Raw genomic sequence first — 14,329 nt, forward strand, 5'->3', positions numbered from 1 at the left:
TAAGAGCAAGTCGTTGCTCTTGCAAAGAACTTGGGTTTGATTCCCAGCATTTGTATGTCAGCTCACAACCATCTATAACTACAGATCCAGGAACTCCAACAGACATACAGGCAATACATATGCACGCAGGCAGGCAAAACATTCATATACAAGGTAAAAGAAATAAATCTAAAAAAAGTATGCATGGCAAGGATTTGATTCAACAAAGTAGTTGCCAAAAGGATAAGTTAGATGTTAAGACTGACTTTCCTGTGGAGTTGTTGCCCATTAAAGTCCTAGACCCACAAACATTACAGGCTAGGTCAATGCTCTAGAACACAGAAGCATTACAGGCTAGGCCAATGCTCTAGGACACAATCATTACAGGCCAGGCCAATCAATGCTTATTCATCCTCCAGAACTTGACAGTAAGACCTTCTTGCATAATTAAGTCATAGACCATAGAAAGGGATGGGAGAGACAGCTCAGTGGTCAAGAGCACCATGCTCTTCCGGTGAACCCAACTTCAATTCCCAGCACCTCCATGGTGACTCATTAAGTCTCCAGCTCCAGGGGATCTGAAGCCCTGTCTGACATCCGCAGGTATTGTGTACGTGTGGTATACAGATACACATGCAAGCAAACACTTGTATACATAAAAAATACATCTTAAAAAAAAAAAAAGACACGGAGAAACCATGCTGGTACTATCTTAGAAGCTTCATCCCTCTTGGATAGTGTTTATAGCTGGAAGATGCTGTGCACACTAACAGAGGAGAAAAGCAATCTTAGCTGTGAGCTGTAGTAATGACTGGCCTGGCAAGACATGACCATTGGTTGCAATAGTGGCACAAATGTTTTGGGAGTGAGCAATGGTTTTCTGATTGGATTTAAGGCCTACTCCACCAACTGAAATCCATATCTGGTCTCCTTATTGGAGCCAAGAACCTGTGGCTAGACAGGTCATAGGCCCCCAAGGATGAAGTATTTAATTGAGTCCTACTGATGTATTATTATACCCATAGATTAGTGCATTGGTCAGCTCTCACGACAGAAGCCTTTATCAGTAGTAGATGACAATTAACACAGAGACCCACTGCTGGCCAATGTGCAGAGACTAAGAAACTTTGAAAGGCTTAACCCTAAGTGGGACATCCACATCAAGACCCTTCTACCCAAGGAAGAGGGGATGGAAGGATTGTAGAAGCCGTAGGTGGTCGGTGACTACGAGAAAACAATGTTTTCTGGCCGTGGCAGGGCAGTTGCACACATGAATTCACAGCAGTTGAGACAGTGTACACAAGACTCACTCAGGCCAGAAGAAACCACAGCATTGAGGAGAGGAGGAAACCACAGCATTGAGGAGGGATGCAGCCCCTCCCATCCTTGGTTAAGGGCTATTGGCAGTTGACAGCTGCTTGGAGAGGGAGAGTCAATTTTCTTTAAGAGTGTGGCCTCTGGTGGGGGGGCCACTGTCCAGTGAAGGCCACTCATCTAAGAGTGTATGAGCAGCATACACCGTACTTGATGAGTTAAAACAAAACAAACATGCAAAAGAAAAAAAAATAACAGAAAGTTGGGTAGTTAAAAGGGGGGGGGGGAATAATTTGAAAGACATTGGAGGAAGGGTAAGTATCATCCAAATGCTCTGTACAAGGTTTTCAAAGAACTAATGAAAATGAGAAAAGGAGTTGGTGTATGAAGATTTTCGTGGTCAATAGATGGGCTTGCCAATAACGTAAAACAGGTTATCATCCTACACGGCCTTGAACTATAGCCTGTGGAGATGTCCTTATGTTGGAAAGACATCTTCACCTCTAACCTTAGCTGGAGGTCTGGTTAGGGGTCGGAGTTCAAGTTAAGTCTGCAGTAAATCACCAAGTATGCCCTCTTTATGGGCAAGCTAAAGAACACATACATCTACCCAATATCACAGAAGCGCCCTTTAGACGCCTAGCATTTAAAAAAGATTTTATATTTATTCATGTGTGAGTGTGTCGTTGCGAGTGTGTGAACCTATGGTGCCTTGTGGCCAGAAGAGGGTGTCAGATCTCCTGGAGCTGGAGGGTTCTGAGCTGCCTGTGGTGGGCGAGTCTGAAATACGAAACACACCTAGCCTCTCTGTGGCCTAACATTTCTCCAGACCCATCCTCTGCCTTTCTACCTTCCTCTCCAGCCGCTTTTCTAGCTTTTCCCAAGTTTTGCACAATTTACCACAGCCTAAAAGGATCTTTAAACTTTTTTTTTATAGTTACAGTGTTTTCTGTGTTCCTGTGGGAAAATATTTTCCTAAAATATTGGAAGAGTCAGCACACACCTTTAATCCCAGCACTCAAGAGGCAGAGGCAGGCTAGTCTCTGAATTCAAGGCTGGTTTACAGGACAGCTGGGACTACACAAGAAAGCCCTGTCTTGAAGACAGACAAACAAACACCCCCCAAACAAATGTAGATTGAACAAGCAAAACTTTGTATTGCAGATTTTAGTTTATAAAAATATAGCATGTAGATACCATAATTTATAACAGCTGAGAGTTGAAATTTCCCTCAGTAATTGAATTTCCATCACCCTGTGGATGGCCTTAACTTCACTCTCAGGTGTGGGCCCTGGAAGTGAATTAAGGGGTAAAGAGTAGCAGCTTTAAAAATTCTGATCACAAACTGATAAGAAAAAAAATAAAATTAAAATAAGTAAATAAATAAGTAAATAAATAAATAAATAAATTCTGATCACAGACATAAGCCAACAAACCTCCAGGCTACTGAGTTTCTCTTTGGGTTGAGTGTCTGATGTGGAGCATTCTGGGAATTTGGTATGAGTGAGTTCCTCCTCAAAAAATAAAGGAAAATCTCCCAGGAGACCTGAGATTTGTATAAGAAGGAGTCTCTCTGGAAGCCATGCATTGATCTGAGAAGGCCCTCACAATAAACGGGACCTGTAAAACGATGGATCCAAAGAGAAGAGATGGGGGAAATGGGGTGCACACCTTTCTCTTGGGTGGTGGTTAATAGGTATGTTCCTTTCACAGTCAGGGGTAATATTCAGTGGAACGGACAATGGGAGAGTATGGTTACTCTACTATGGTTACTCTGCATGGGATGAAGTGGGTAATCTGTGATGTTTTAAGATTTCTGAGCACTTGTGTGTTTGTGTGTGTGTGCGTGTGTGTCCTGTATTAAATTCCTGTGTTTCGGGTTCTAGTTCAGTTAACTAGATGTTAACTAGTGTCAGTAACTCCATTCCAAACTGGTAATAGGCTGCTCAGTGCACGGCACATGAAATATACAAACGAAAATATATTTGGATTTATTTTTGTTGAGCAAAATGAATTGACAGGCCTGTGAAAGCGGAGTCATGTGTGCACACACTCACTTAGGGACCCCCGGGGAAGGCAGACTTCATTGGTAGGAAGGCACCCACTCTTTACTACATTTCCTACCGGCTTGTTTAAAGTGATTTGCCCTGGCTCTTTAAATTGGACTAAGGTATTTATGACGATCTACTTATATGATACAACCTCGTCTTCCCTTCGAGGATCATAAACAAGTTTTTGGCGATGCTAAGAGAGCATCTGCACAAACATCTAGAGCCATCCTGAAACTGACTCTCAGCTGGTTTTCCCACACACTTCCTGAACCATCTAAGTTGCGAAGGCTTGAGAGGCTGGGAATTCCTAAGCCCCTCTCTGTGTGTGGTCTGGGGAAATGACCTGGAGAAGGACCTGGGAGGTGGCCCAAGGCTCTAGGTACCCGGGACCGGGAATGGCATGTGCGAGGGATGGCCGCTGGGTGTCGCTGCTGCAAGGGCAAGAAGGTGCGAGGACCAGCGTCCCTGAGGACCCTAGCCCGCCGGTCATCCGGACAGTGTCTGTAGGAGGTCCGACAGCTTCGTAGGAGCTGGGACCCACCCCTGCGGCGGAAGAACGCCAGCTCGGCGGCAAGCATTATGAAATCTCTTAGACAGGCCACTACTCTTGTCTAAGCAATTTGGAAGTGGGGGATTTACAACTCGGAGAGACCCTGAGGAACATTTGGGAAGTCAAATGACCTCTTTTAAAAGGAGAAACTGTTTCAAAAGACTCTGGAAAGTGGGTTTAACACCCCCGCTCTCCCACTCTGACCAGCAAAGGTGTGTGTATGCAGGAGCAGGGTTGGGGGTGGGGGCAGCAGGCAGTCCTTTACCTTGGAGTTGGGAGCCCATCTGCCCCCTGCCACTGCGGGTCCTGAGAAGAGATCACAGCAACCGAAGGTCCATCCTACTCACCCCTAAGGACACAAACTTGAAGGGGAAACCGATGGAGACTACAAACAGGTTTATGGCCTGCCAGCGGGGCTCTGGGCTCCAAATTGCCGGACAAGGCAGTCCCCGGTGGTTTTGGCAGGGGGCCGGTGCGCAGGGCCCCGCGGTGCTCTCATTAGCGCTCACTCTGCTTAATGGCTTCCTGTGGCTGCTTGTTTACTTCTCCTTTGCCCGAGGCTTTGTTCCTGGCCACTGCTCCTCTTGCTCACCACTTCTCTTTGCTTGTTTGCAGCCACAGCCTGAGGCCAAGTCAGCATCCCCGCCCAAGGCCTCAAGCGCATTCCCTCCAAGGTCCAACGCCTACCTGGTAAGAGAGTACCCCAAGCATGTAGTCCTCTGAGCGGGAGCACACTGAGCACTCCAAAGGCTCAGGAAAGGAGGACCCGGGCCCCTGCTGTGCCAGGCAGGCCTTTGCCACAAGGCCATCCATCAGGGACAACCACCAGTCACTTGCTCAGGAGCCAGGAGGGAGACCCTCCACATTCAAGCTCTACACACGCCTGGTCATCTGGGCCTGGCTCTAAGGCTTGAGGGATTCCCCCTGGTCCTTTAAGCACTTCCTGTAGAGGGGGTAAGAGTTCTTCCTCTAGAGAGTCACTGCCTGAATCAGAGGTAGTCCACAGTCTCCACAGAAAAAGCAGCTTAACCCGCTTCCCATTTCTGCGTTAGAAACTGGACTCTGGGGTGGGGTGGTATCTGTGGATTGTAAACTGCATTTTGATCAACGAAAACAGACTTAAAGAACGCTAACCGACCCCTAGCTGGGGTAGCAGTTGCGCGGCCGATTTTATTTTACTCTTGGATTTGTTAAATCCCAGGCCATGTTGTTTTGCACGAGGGCCTGCCCAGTCCTCCCCCCCACCCCCTCCCCTTACCCCCACGCAGATCAGACCAAACCTCTCGTGCCAGGTGTCATGAATTCGGGCTAAGCTCTTACTCTGCCAGTTTCCAGAAGAAATTCACTTACCGGAGGCTGCGCCAGAAGCCCAGCTGTCAATGTCTGCTCGGAACGTGACCTCAGAAAGGCCCTTTCACCAAACAACTGTGGGCTTAGTTGCTTGGTTCCAGAATCGCATATAAAAGCCTCTGAGAATATGTAAATGAGTACTTTTGCCTTTTCACAAACCGGCCTCAAGTTCTAAGTCCCTGGGATGCCTCTCCCCAAGCCAGTGTTGGAGGCAGCTGTTCCTCCATGCGTGGTGGCAGAGATGGACCCCTGTGTCTACAAAGCAGAGCTATATTTGAGAGGGAGAGTCCTGCTGAATCGGCAAGCGTTTTGTGCCTCACAGCAAATAGCATATTGCTGTGTGGCAATTAGGGTAAAGGGTGGTGGTCACACAGGGCTGGCAATGTTAGAAGCTCCCTTCCTCCACTCTCGCTCCTCCCGTCCAAGGATCCCCCAGTGTTAACTTCAGGCTACTACTAATTAGCTTTTTTTAAAAAGAAAGAAATCAGACTGTCTGCCTTCTGATGGGTCCCTCCAATCATTTGAAATGTAAATAAATGAATAGAATTTGGGGACAAAAAACTTCAGAAGTGTGATGGGTCATTTTAATTCTTGTGTCTCTCCTGACAGTAAGCCTGAGCTGAGGTAAGCCAACGTTTTCCAGAAGTTATGCCCTGATGTTTAGAAACAGGATTATGTTTTCACTCGTCTTCTGATTTACAATCTCCCTTTTAAAAATGTCGTTCTGGAGCTGACACACGCCTTTAAGCCCAGCTCTCAGGAAGCAGAGGCAGGTGGATCTCTATGAGTTTGAGGCCAGCCTGGTCTACAGAGTGAGTTCCAGGATAGCCAGGACTGTTACACAGAAAGACCCTGCCTCAAAAAACAAGCAACAAAAACTCAAAACAAAACAAAAATGTCATTCCAGAGTATGTATTTATCTATATACCCATTCTCTTTGAAAATAAGATTATAGGCTTGCAAAACGAGCTGATCAAACGTGGAATCTTGAAGAACATGAGCGACTATGAGGATTTCTGGAAGCTGGTTCAGGAGAAAACTCCAGGAGAGGAAATTAAAGAGAAGCTCCAGAAGATAAAATTAAAGTGTTTGTATATTTCTATTTTTTCTCCTCATTGGGGATTTCTGTTACTTTTAGCAGGCAGTTCTAGGAAGCAATAAGCGGTCTGTTCTGCCAGGTTGAGCTCTCAAGACAGCTATGGTTAGAGGTTTTAAAGCTGTGTTGATTTCTAATCATTTTATTAACCCAACAAAGACTTTGGTGATGAAACGAGCACCAGGAAAACTGTGTTAAGCTGGGCGATGTTTTCCTTCCGGGTGTAGAGTCATCTGAGAGTTGGCTCTGCCGGGTCCCGCTAAGGAATATTACAGAGTTTTCCCCCTGGATTTTGTCAGGGCTTCCCGCCTCTTTCACTCGAGTGAAAAAATTCATTTTGATAACTATTGATTATTTGTTTCTTGCTAAGAACTGAGTGTGCATATATGTGGCAAATGGGTACGGTACCCTACCGGCCCCGAGATTGCTCCATGAAGCTCCAGGAAGGTGGTCCAGGTCATGCAAGGTGGCATTGTTTTTCACAGTGAGCTCTCTGTCTGTGTGTCATCAGGACTGAAGTCTGGGGGAACTCATAGGCTGTACATCTTTTTGAGTGAACACAGAAAGCCACGGAGAGAGCCATGTGACTTGGGCAAAGGGTTTAAACAGTTTGTAAGAGTTAGAGAACACAAACTGTTTCCATTGTTGAAAACACCTTTTGTGTGAAGGTAAAAGGCGCAATTTTCAAGGTCAGTTTGGAAGTGTTGTCTGCTGCCAAAGCTGTTCTTGCCCCTTAGTGATTGCATATATATATATATATATATATATATAAAAGCAGTGTGGGGTTGGGGAGTTGGCTCAGCCAATGAAGTGCCTGTCATGCAAACATGAGACCCTGAGTTTAATCTCTAGTGTCCATGTAAAAGCCATGTGTGGAGCAGGACACATAATCCCCACACCAAGGAGACAGAGGATCCACAGGGTTCAGGCAGTGCCCAGCCAGGAGAGCTTCTGGGCACTGAGAGACCCTAGCTTAAAAAGGAAGGTGGAGAGTGATTGAGGCAGTTGACCTTTGGTCTTTACATGTACCTATATACATGTACACACACACACACAAATACGCAGACAGCAGTGGCACCTTTTTTAGAAAATATTTATCTATATTCATACAGCATTCTGCCTGCATGTGTGCCTGTGCACCAGCAGAGGGCACCAGATCTCACTATAGATGTTATGAGCCACCATGTGGTTGCTGGGAATTGAACTCAGGACCTTGGAAGAACGGTCAGTGTTCTTAACCTCTGAGCCATCTCTCCTGCCCCTCCTTTCTTTTTCTTTTTCTTTTTTTTTTTTAAATTGCATCTGGTGCTTTCAGTTGAACCCAGACTCACAAGCATGCTGGACAAGTGTTCTACCATTGAGAGACATCCTCAGCTCCCCATTAAAAAAACAAAACAAAACAATAAGGAAAACATTTTGAGGCACATTGCCCAGACTGACCTCAGAACTGCAGACTGTTACCAACCCCTTCTCTATCACATCAAGCATTTTTTTTTTTTTTTGAAGACAAGGTCTCTCTATGCAGTGTCTTTGGCTCTCTAAAACTTGTGCCTTTCCTCCTAAGCTTCCTGGGTACTGGGGATTCGGGTGTAGAATGCCTCACCTAGCTCTGTAAATAAAAATACCGATTATCACTTACATATACCAATCATATAATCGAATGCTGAAATTAAAAAATAAATCTCGCATAGGTGAAAGGCCTGGAAATTTCCAGTTTTATGCCTAAAGGAACAGTCTGCTCAAAAACAGCTGGATTTTCAGCATTCAGCAGCCTATCTCTACATTAATTCACACTTTTATTTATTTATTTTTACCCAGGGTAATGGATATTTATACAATTACAGATTTGGCTGTTGCTAACCCTCCAGTCTCTCTCCCCAGTGATGAATCCCAGGCCCTGGCTGCCAGCTGCTTCTAAGAAACAGGAAACCGGGAAGCCAGTCAATGCCGATCAGGACAGTGGGGCATGCCAGGAGACACAGGTAAGAGTTCCTCATGGGATGAAAAATGCATTTTTCAATGCAAAATTTTAATTTCTATTGTGTTTCATATCTACCACATTTCAAGGTCCCCCCCATTGTTTTTAGTTAGCAGTAAAACAACCATTTAAGAAAGTAATTCATGTGGCCTGTGTTTTAAAATTCTTATTATATGAAAAGCAGTGTTTTTACATCACCTACCTAATTTCATTTGAGTTAAAAAAGAGCAGTCTTGATTTCCTGTGTTCCTGGGGCATCTTGGGAGAAGAACCATGGGATTGAAACCACTTGTAGAGGGGAGGTGAGCAAGGTAACTGTGAGTTGCTTCTACATCACTATGACCAAAACACTGGACACAGTGGGACAGAATACATGCTAACTGTGGGAAGGGCATGGCACTCATGCCTGTAAGAACATGTAGTGAGGTGGCTCCCATCATGGCAGAACAGGAAGCCAAAATCAGCTGGACCCAGGGAAACCTTCAAAGGCCCACCCCTGGGGAACATACTTCCAACAGCCAGACATTACTTTCTCATAAGATTCACAGTCTCCTGGGTAAAGCCAGCAGCTAGGGAATGAGGATGTAAAGCATGAGAGTCCATGGGGGAGATATTATATTCAAACCGCAGCAATTACCAACCGGAAGCAATTGTTTGAAGTGAAAGAAAATTATTATTTTTTATTTTTTTATTTTTTATTCTGTAAAATCACAGTGCAAGCAATTTAGGAAACCTTGTTGGGGATGGAGAAAGACCCAGCAGTTAGGAGAACTAGCTGCTTTTCTAGGAGGCCACTAGATCAGTTCCCAGCACCCACATCAGGCAGCTCATAACCACCTATAACTCTCACTCCGTCCTTGCTGTTCTGTGCATTTCCATTCCCTTCAGCTAAGTGAGTGATACCATGCTGAGGAGCCCCTCCATGCAGTCAGAGGGCCAAGGTTTGGATATTAAAGACTGAAGGATCTCGGGAGCCAGTATGGACTGAGCATACATGTCGGGGCTGCACTGGGCCAATGGTATTTCAGTTTTACTTGCTGAGTTTTAAGTTATAGGCTCATCATGGCGACGTACAAGCCCAGTTCTGGGGAAGGAAATCTGAGTTTGCCTTTTGACCTTACTCCCTAATAGGTGGTTTGGGCAGGGCTTTAACCTTCCCAAGTCACTTCTTCCTAGAGGTACAACAACCTCTGTTTAAAAGGTCTTCATAAAGCCATGTGATGGCACAGGGTACTCTTTCATTTATTTCACTCGGGATGGCAGAGGCAGATGGATCTCAGAGTTCAAGGCCAGCTTGGTCTACAAGTTAAGTTCCTGGACAGCCAAGGCTACACAGAGAAAAACCTGTCTCAAAACAAAACGAAAGCAAGACAGACAGACAGATAGACAGATAAATAAGGTCCTGGAAGGGCTTGCACAAAAACATTCTGGAACCAACTGCTTGGAGTATAGTCATGAAGAATGATTGCTGCTGAGAATATTTTCTTTGACCACAGATGGTTGTAGTAACTTTGAATGTTTTTTTGTTTGTTTGTTTGTTTGTTTGTTTTAAATAGGGGCTTGCTATCTATCCTGGGTTGACTTCACATTTGTAATCCTCCTGTCTCGGCTCCCCAAATGCTATGATTGTAGCTGTGAGCCACTATGCAGCTGAAATGATCTTACTAACTTAGCACATTGTGTTTTGAACTTCTCTGCTGGAGAGCTCTGGCCAGAATGGGAGGCAACATACTTAGACACATTCTTTCCACTCTGCGCATTGGCAAACAGTGATGAGCCGCGCTCTCCTGAAAGACTGCCTTACACACAGGTGCAAGGAGCAACTCATTTTCGGTTTGCTACCCATATTGGGAGAAGGGCAGTCTGCCAGATGGCTGACCTTGGCTGAGAGTTTAATTTATAGCCAATGGTTTCATTTACTTACCAACTGCATTGGCTGGAGTGGGCACATGGGCCTTTGACTGTAGTAGACTCCAGCTCCGTCAAGTAATTTCAAAACAAAATAAGCCTTACACACAGTTCAGGAAAGGTGGATTTCTCGATTTGTGGTAGAAACAGGCAGCTGTCAAAGACAATCCCCACCTTTATCATCTTGGTGGAAATCTCAATACGGTGGGGTTTGAGGTGTGTGGGAGGTGACTGGGTTTAGCTGAGGTTCTGAGGTCGTGATGACTGTCTTCATCAGAGGAATCTTGAGGGGGGTTCTTGCTATCCCTCCCTCTACATGTGGGTTCATGGAAGCGGGGTATGGGACTGTCTCCATCCCTAGGACATGCTGTGCTGGCTCCATGATCTCTGACTTTATGAACCAGGGGAAAACAGATTTCTGCTATTTAAACAACCCAGCCTGTGGTAGTCTGTGATAACCACCAGAGCTAAGACAATAGTTCAGTATTCACATTGCGTGGTCTTTCTTTGTCATGGGTAGCTTCAGAGACCAGAAAGAGGACCCATGGGAAGATGGTCAGGGAAGTAAAGTTAAGGTCAATATGAGTGGCATTCTCTTGGTTTGCTGACAACTGGCACACACCTTTAATCTCAGCACTTGGAAGGCAGAGGCAGGTAGATCTCTTTGAGTCCCAGGACAGCCAGGGCTGTGTAGAGACTGTCTCAAAACAAAGGGGGGGTGGGGATCATTGACCAGGCTGACTTTGACACTGTGGTTCTGTACATGCTCCACTCTCCCAGAAAAGCATATGGTTCTGCCAGGAAGGGAAGGGTCACTGAAGGCTTCAGCTAACTCCGGATGTTTAATAGACAGAAGCAACTAGAGAAATGGACACATAATGTGGAAGGCAAACGCCCTACCACCCCTCTCTCAGCACCTATTAGTTACCAATGGCTCTAGGGGTGGGGCCTTGTGAGATTTCCCCCACTTGTGTTGGTATGTCCACTGGTATCATTGTTTGGGTCTTGTTTAGGTACCATATTTTTGGGACTTCATGGGTGAAGCTTCCTTGTCAGATACAGAAGAAATAATCTTGCAACAGATGTCCTGGGCCTCTGGCTCATACAGTCTCTCTTCTGTGATGCTGCCTGAGCCTTAGCCGAAGGAGTTGGGTTGTAGATATATCCATTGGGGCTGGTCGGCTGGTCTCTGCATTTGGACCAGTTATGGATTTCTGTAATGGTCTCTACCTGCTGCAAAATGAAGCTTCATTGATAAGATATATATATCTGTTTGTTTTTAATAATTTGTTTATTTTTATTTTATGTGCATTGGTGTTTTCCTGCATGTGAGAGTGTTGGGTCCCCTGGAACTGAAATTACAGACGGTTGTGAACTACCATGTGGGTGCTGGAAATTGAACCTGGAAGAGCAATTAGTGCTCTTAACCACTGAACCATCTCTCTAGCCCAGGACATACACGAGCCTCCCAGTGGGTTCTAGGAACCAAACCCAGGTTCTATGGTAAAGCAGCAACTGCCTTTACAGCTGAGTCATTTCTCTACCCCATGGCCTAATCCTTGATCCTCCTGTCTCAGCTGGGATGACGGGCCTGTATAATCACACCCAACTTGAACTCAGTCGCTTTCTATGGGATGTTAATGTCATTATAACCCCCGAATTTAAACGGTGGCCATTTAGAGGACCATCTGTAATAATTCAAGGGCTGCGGGAAAAGACCCAGGAGGATGAACTGAGCAGTGTCCTGGGTAGGTGACCTGGGGAAGCCTGGTCCTCATGGAAGGCAGTGAGCTGCCAGCCTGGCACGTGACTGACAGCACTGGATATGTACTAGACACGAGCTCGACTAATCTGCTCTCTCAGCCGGGGCACTGACGTACTTGAAACTCTCAGCAGACTCATTTTAGAGGTGAGGAAGAGGATTGTGGAAGAAGCTGGTCACACATGTCCACCAGCTAACCCCTGGGTACAGTTGGCCTTGGATCCAAACCCAGCTTACCTTTACAACCCATTGGCCTGCCTAGCTGTGTGCCATCTCCCCAAACTGGGAGGTCACCAGATTTGCAGGACAGTGCATATAGGACAATGGCCATGAGTTTACTGATTCCACCAATGTGTTTATTGATGTTTTAATATTTATTTACTTATGTATGTATGAGTGCTCTGTTTTCATGCACACCAGAGGAAGGAATCAGATTCCAATACAGGTGGGTGTGAGCTACCCTATGGTTGCTGGGAATTTAACTCAAGACCTCTGGAAGAGCAGCCAGTGCTCTTAACCACTGAGCCATCCCTGCAGCCTGTATTTATTTTTAAGGATACATTTTGTTATTTATGTGCGTGTGTGTGTGTGTGTGTGTGTGTGTGTATGTACATATGCATGTTGGAGAGAAGGCCAGGACAGAGTGTCAGATCCCCTGGAGCTTGAGTCACTGTGAGTGCTGGGAACAGGACTCTAGTCCCCTGTAAGAGCAGCAGGCACTCTTAGCCACTGAGCCATCTTTCCAGCCTCCAATGTCGAAATTTATGAGTAAATCATACAGAGCGACTTTTAAGCCTGAAAGGCCTTCCTCAGATTGCTTTCTGCTGTGTAACTCTTCTCCTCCCCGCTGAGGAAAGTCAGGTGGATCTGAAATTAGTTTCTATAGAGAGGCTGATGCAGCTCGCACCAAACTGTGAGAGAGTCCCCCGCCTTTAATCTGGCCTGGCCCTCGGGAGGCCAAGCTCCTGTTTGGTCTGAAGGAGCAAGGCACACACATCTGGGCTCCACACGGTGACTGAGGAGGCCGCCAGGAGGAGGGGATGGTTCACAGCAAGGTGAGAAAAAAATAAAACTGAAATGAGGCAAGACTCTTTTAAACATGAAAAGGGGAAGAAGTGCCACCGAAATTAAATTCAAAATGAACTCAAGGTAATGGTCCTAGCATCTTGTCAACAAGCAGGACCATCCAGGGATTACACAGGCAGCTGTGGAGGTGGTCCAGATGAGGAGAGGAAAAGACTGGGCTGCACCAGCCTGGCTCGGGTCCACACGTGCACCTGGAGACACAGTTGTGTGCTTTCACAGCTTGTGTGTGTGTGTGTGTGTGTGTGTGTGTGTGCTCATGAACACTCGTGGGCGCAGGCTCCGGACATTGTCTAACCACATGGCATGGGATGCAGTTCTGTTTGGAGGTGAGATTTGGGTTGATGTGTCCTGAAGTTGGAACTAAATGAGATGTAACCATCAAGCACAGGTCTTCTGAACTAGGAGTTCCATGGTGCCTGTGATGTGATACTCTTAGGCCTGACTGTGTGGACCAGGAGCAACTCCCAGTAGGCTTTGTCCCATAGGGATGGCCATATCTCCTCCCACCGTCAGAGATGCCTGCAAGATGCCAGTGATGCTGTTAAGGGAAAGCCTGAGAGCATCCTCCCTCTCTCTGTCTGCTGTGTCTGTCAGGTCCAAAGCTGGCTGGGTTCCATTGGGAGGCTGGTTGCGGTCAGCTCCTTGCTATTGCTTTGCCTTCAAACAATGCACACCCAACGACTTTGCTATAAGTAGATGGATGTTACCCTTCACCGTTGAGGAGTCAGTCTGATCGTATAAGAGGAGATAGCTGGTAATTTTGCAGCAGACTGATGCTCCTGTCAGCCTGGCTGATGACCAAATGCAGGTCAGCTCCTAGGACCCTTCTCCACATACATGTCCTAGAGCAGGTGGCCCTCTCTCAGGAAAGCGGCACAGTGGGTTACTGTTTACACAGATGGCACAGTAGGCCCTGAATCCACCGATGCCGTAGACACACTTCTAAATATACAGCTCAGTGATTCTAGATTGATGACCCTGAGGTATGTTAGAATGTAAATCCCCAGGCCTTCCTCACTTTCTAAATCTGAAGCTCTGGGCTTAGGACAATTCTCCGGTGACATCTGAGGTAGACCCTAGCTTGAGAACCAGGAGCTAGGCACCAGCTCAGCTCAGGTGTCCAGGCATCCATGTTGAATTAGGAGCGCCACTCTGGGCCTGTCAGGGACAGACTACCTGACTTCTGCGTTTTGCACACCAGCCCTGTGTGGCACCTCTCCGGCTTTCTCTGTCACACTTCCCTTTCCCTGGACTT

General features: G+C 46.3%; 1 protein-coding gene across 7 annotated transcripts in view; it reads left to right on the plus strand.

Moving 5' to 3' along the window:
• LOC110564988 (uncharacterized) overlaps positions 1 to 14,329 on the plus strand; it is a 75,826-nt gene that overhangs the window by 24,863 nt on the left and 36,634 nt on the right. For all 7 annotated transcript variants that reach the window (XM_060373365.1, XM_060373372.1, XM_060373366.1 and 4 more), the window contains exons 3-5: positions 4,510 to 4,584; positions 6,193 to 6,331; positions 8,222 to 8,322. In XM_060373365.1, coding sequence (XP_060229348.1) covers positions 4,510 to 4,584; positions 6,193 to 6,331; positions 8,222 to 8,322 — 315 coding nt within the window. The remainder of the gene's footprint in view (positions 1 to 4,509; positions 4,585 to 6,192; positions 6,332 to 8,221; positions 8,323 to 14,329) is intronic.

This window comes from Meriones unguiculatus, chromosome 20 (genome assembly GCF_030254825.1).
Source record: "Meriones unguiculatus strain TT.TT164.6M chromosome 20, Bangor_MerUng_6.1, whole genome shotgun sequence".
Lineage (NCBI taxonomy): Eukaryota > Metazoa > Chordata > Mammalia > Rodentia > Muridae > Meriones > Meriones unguiculatus.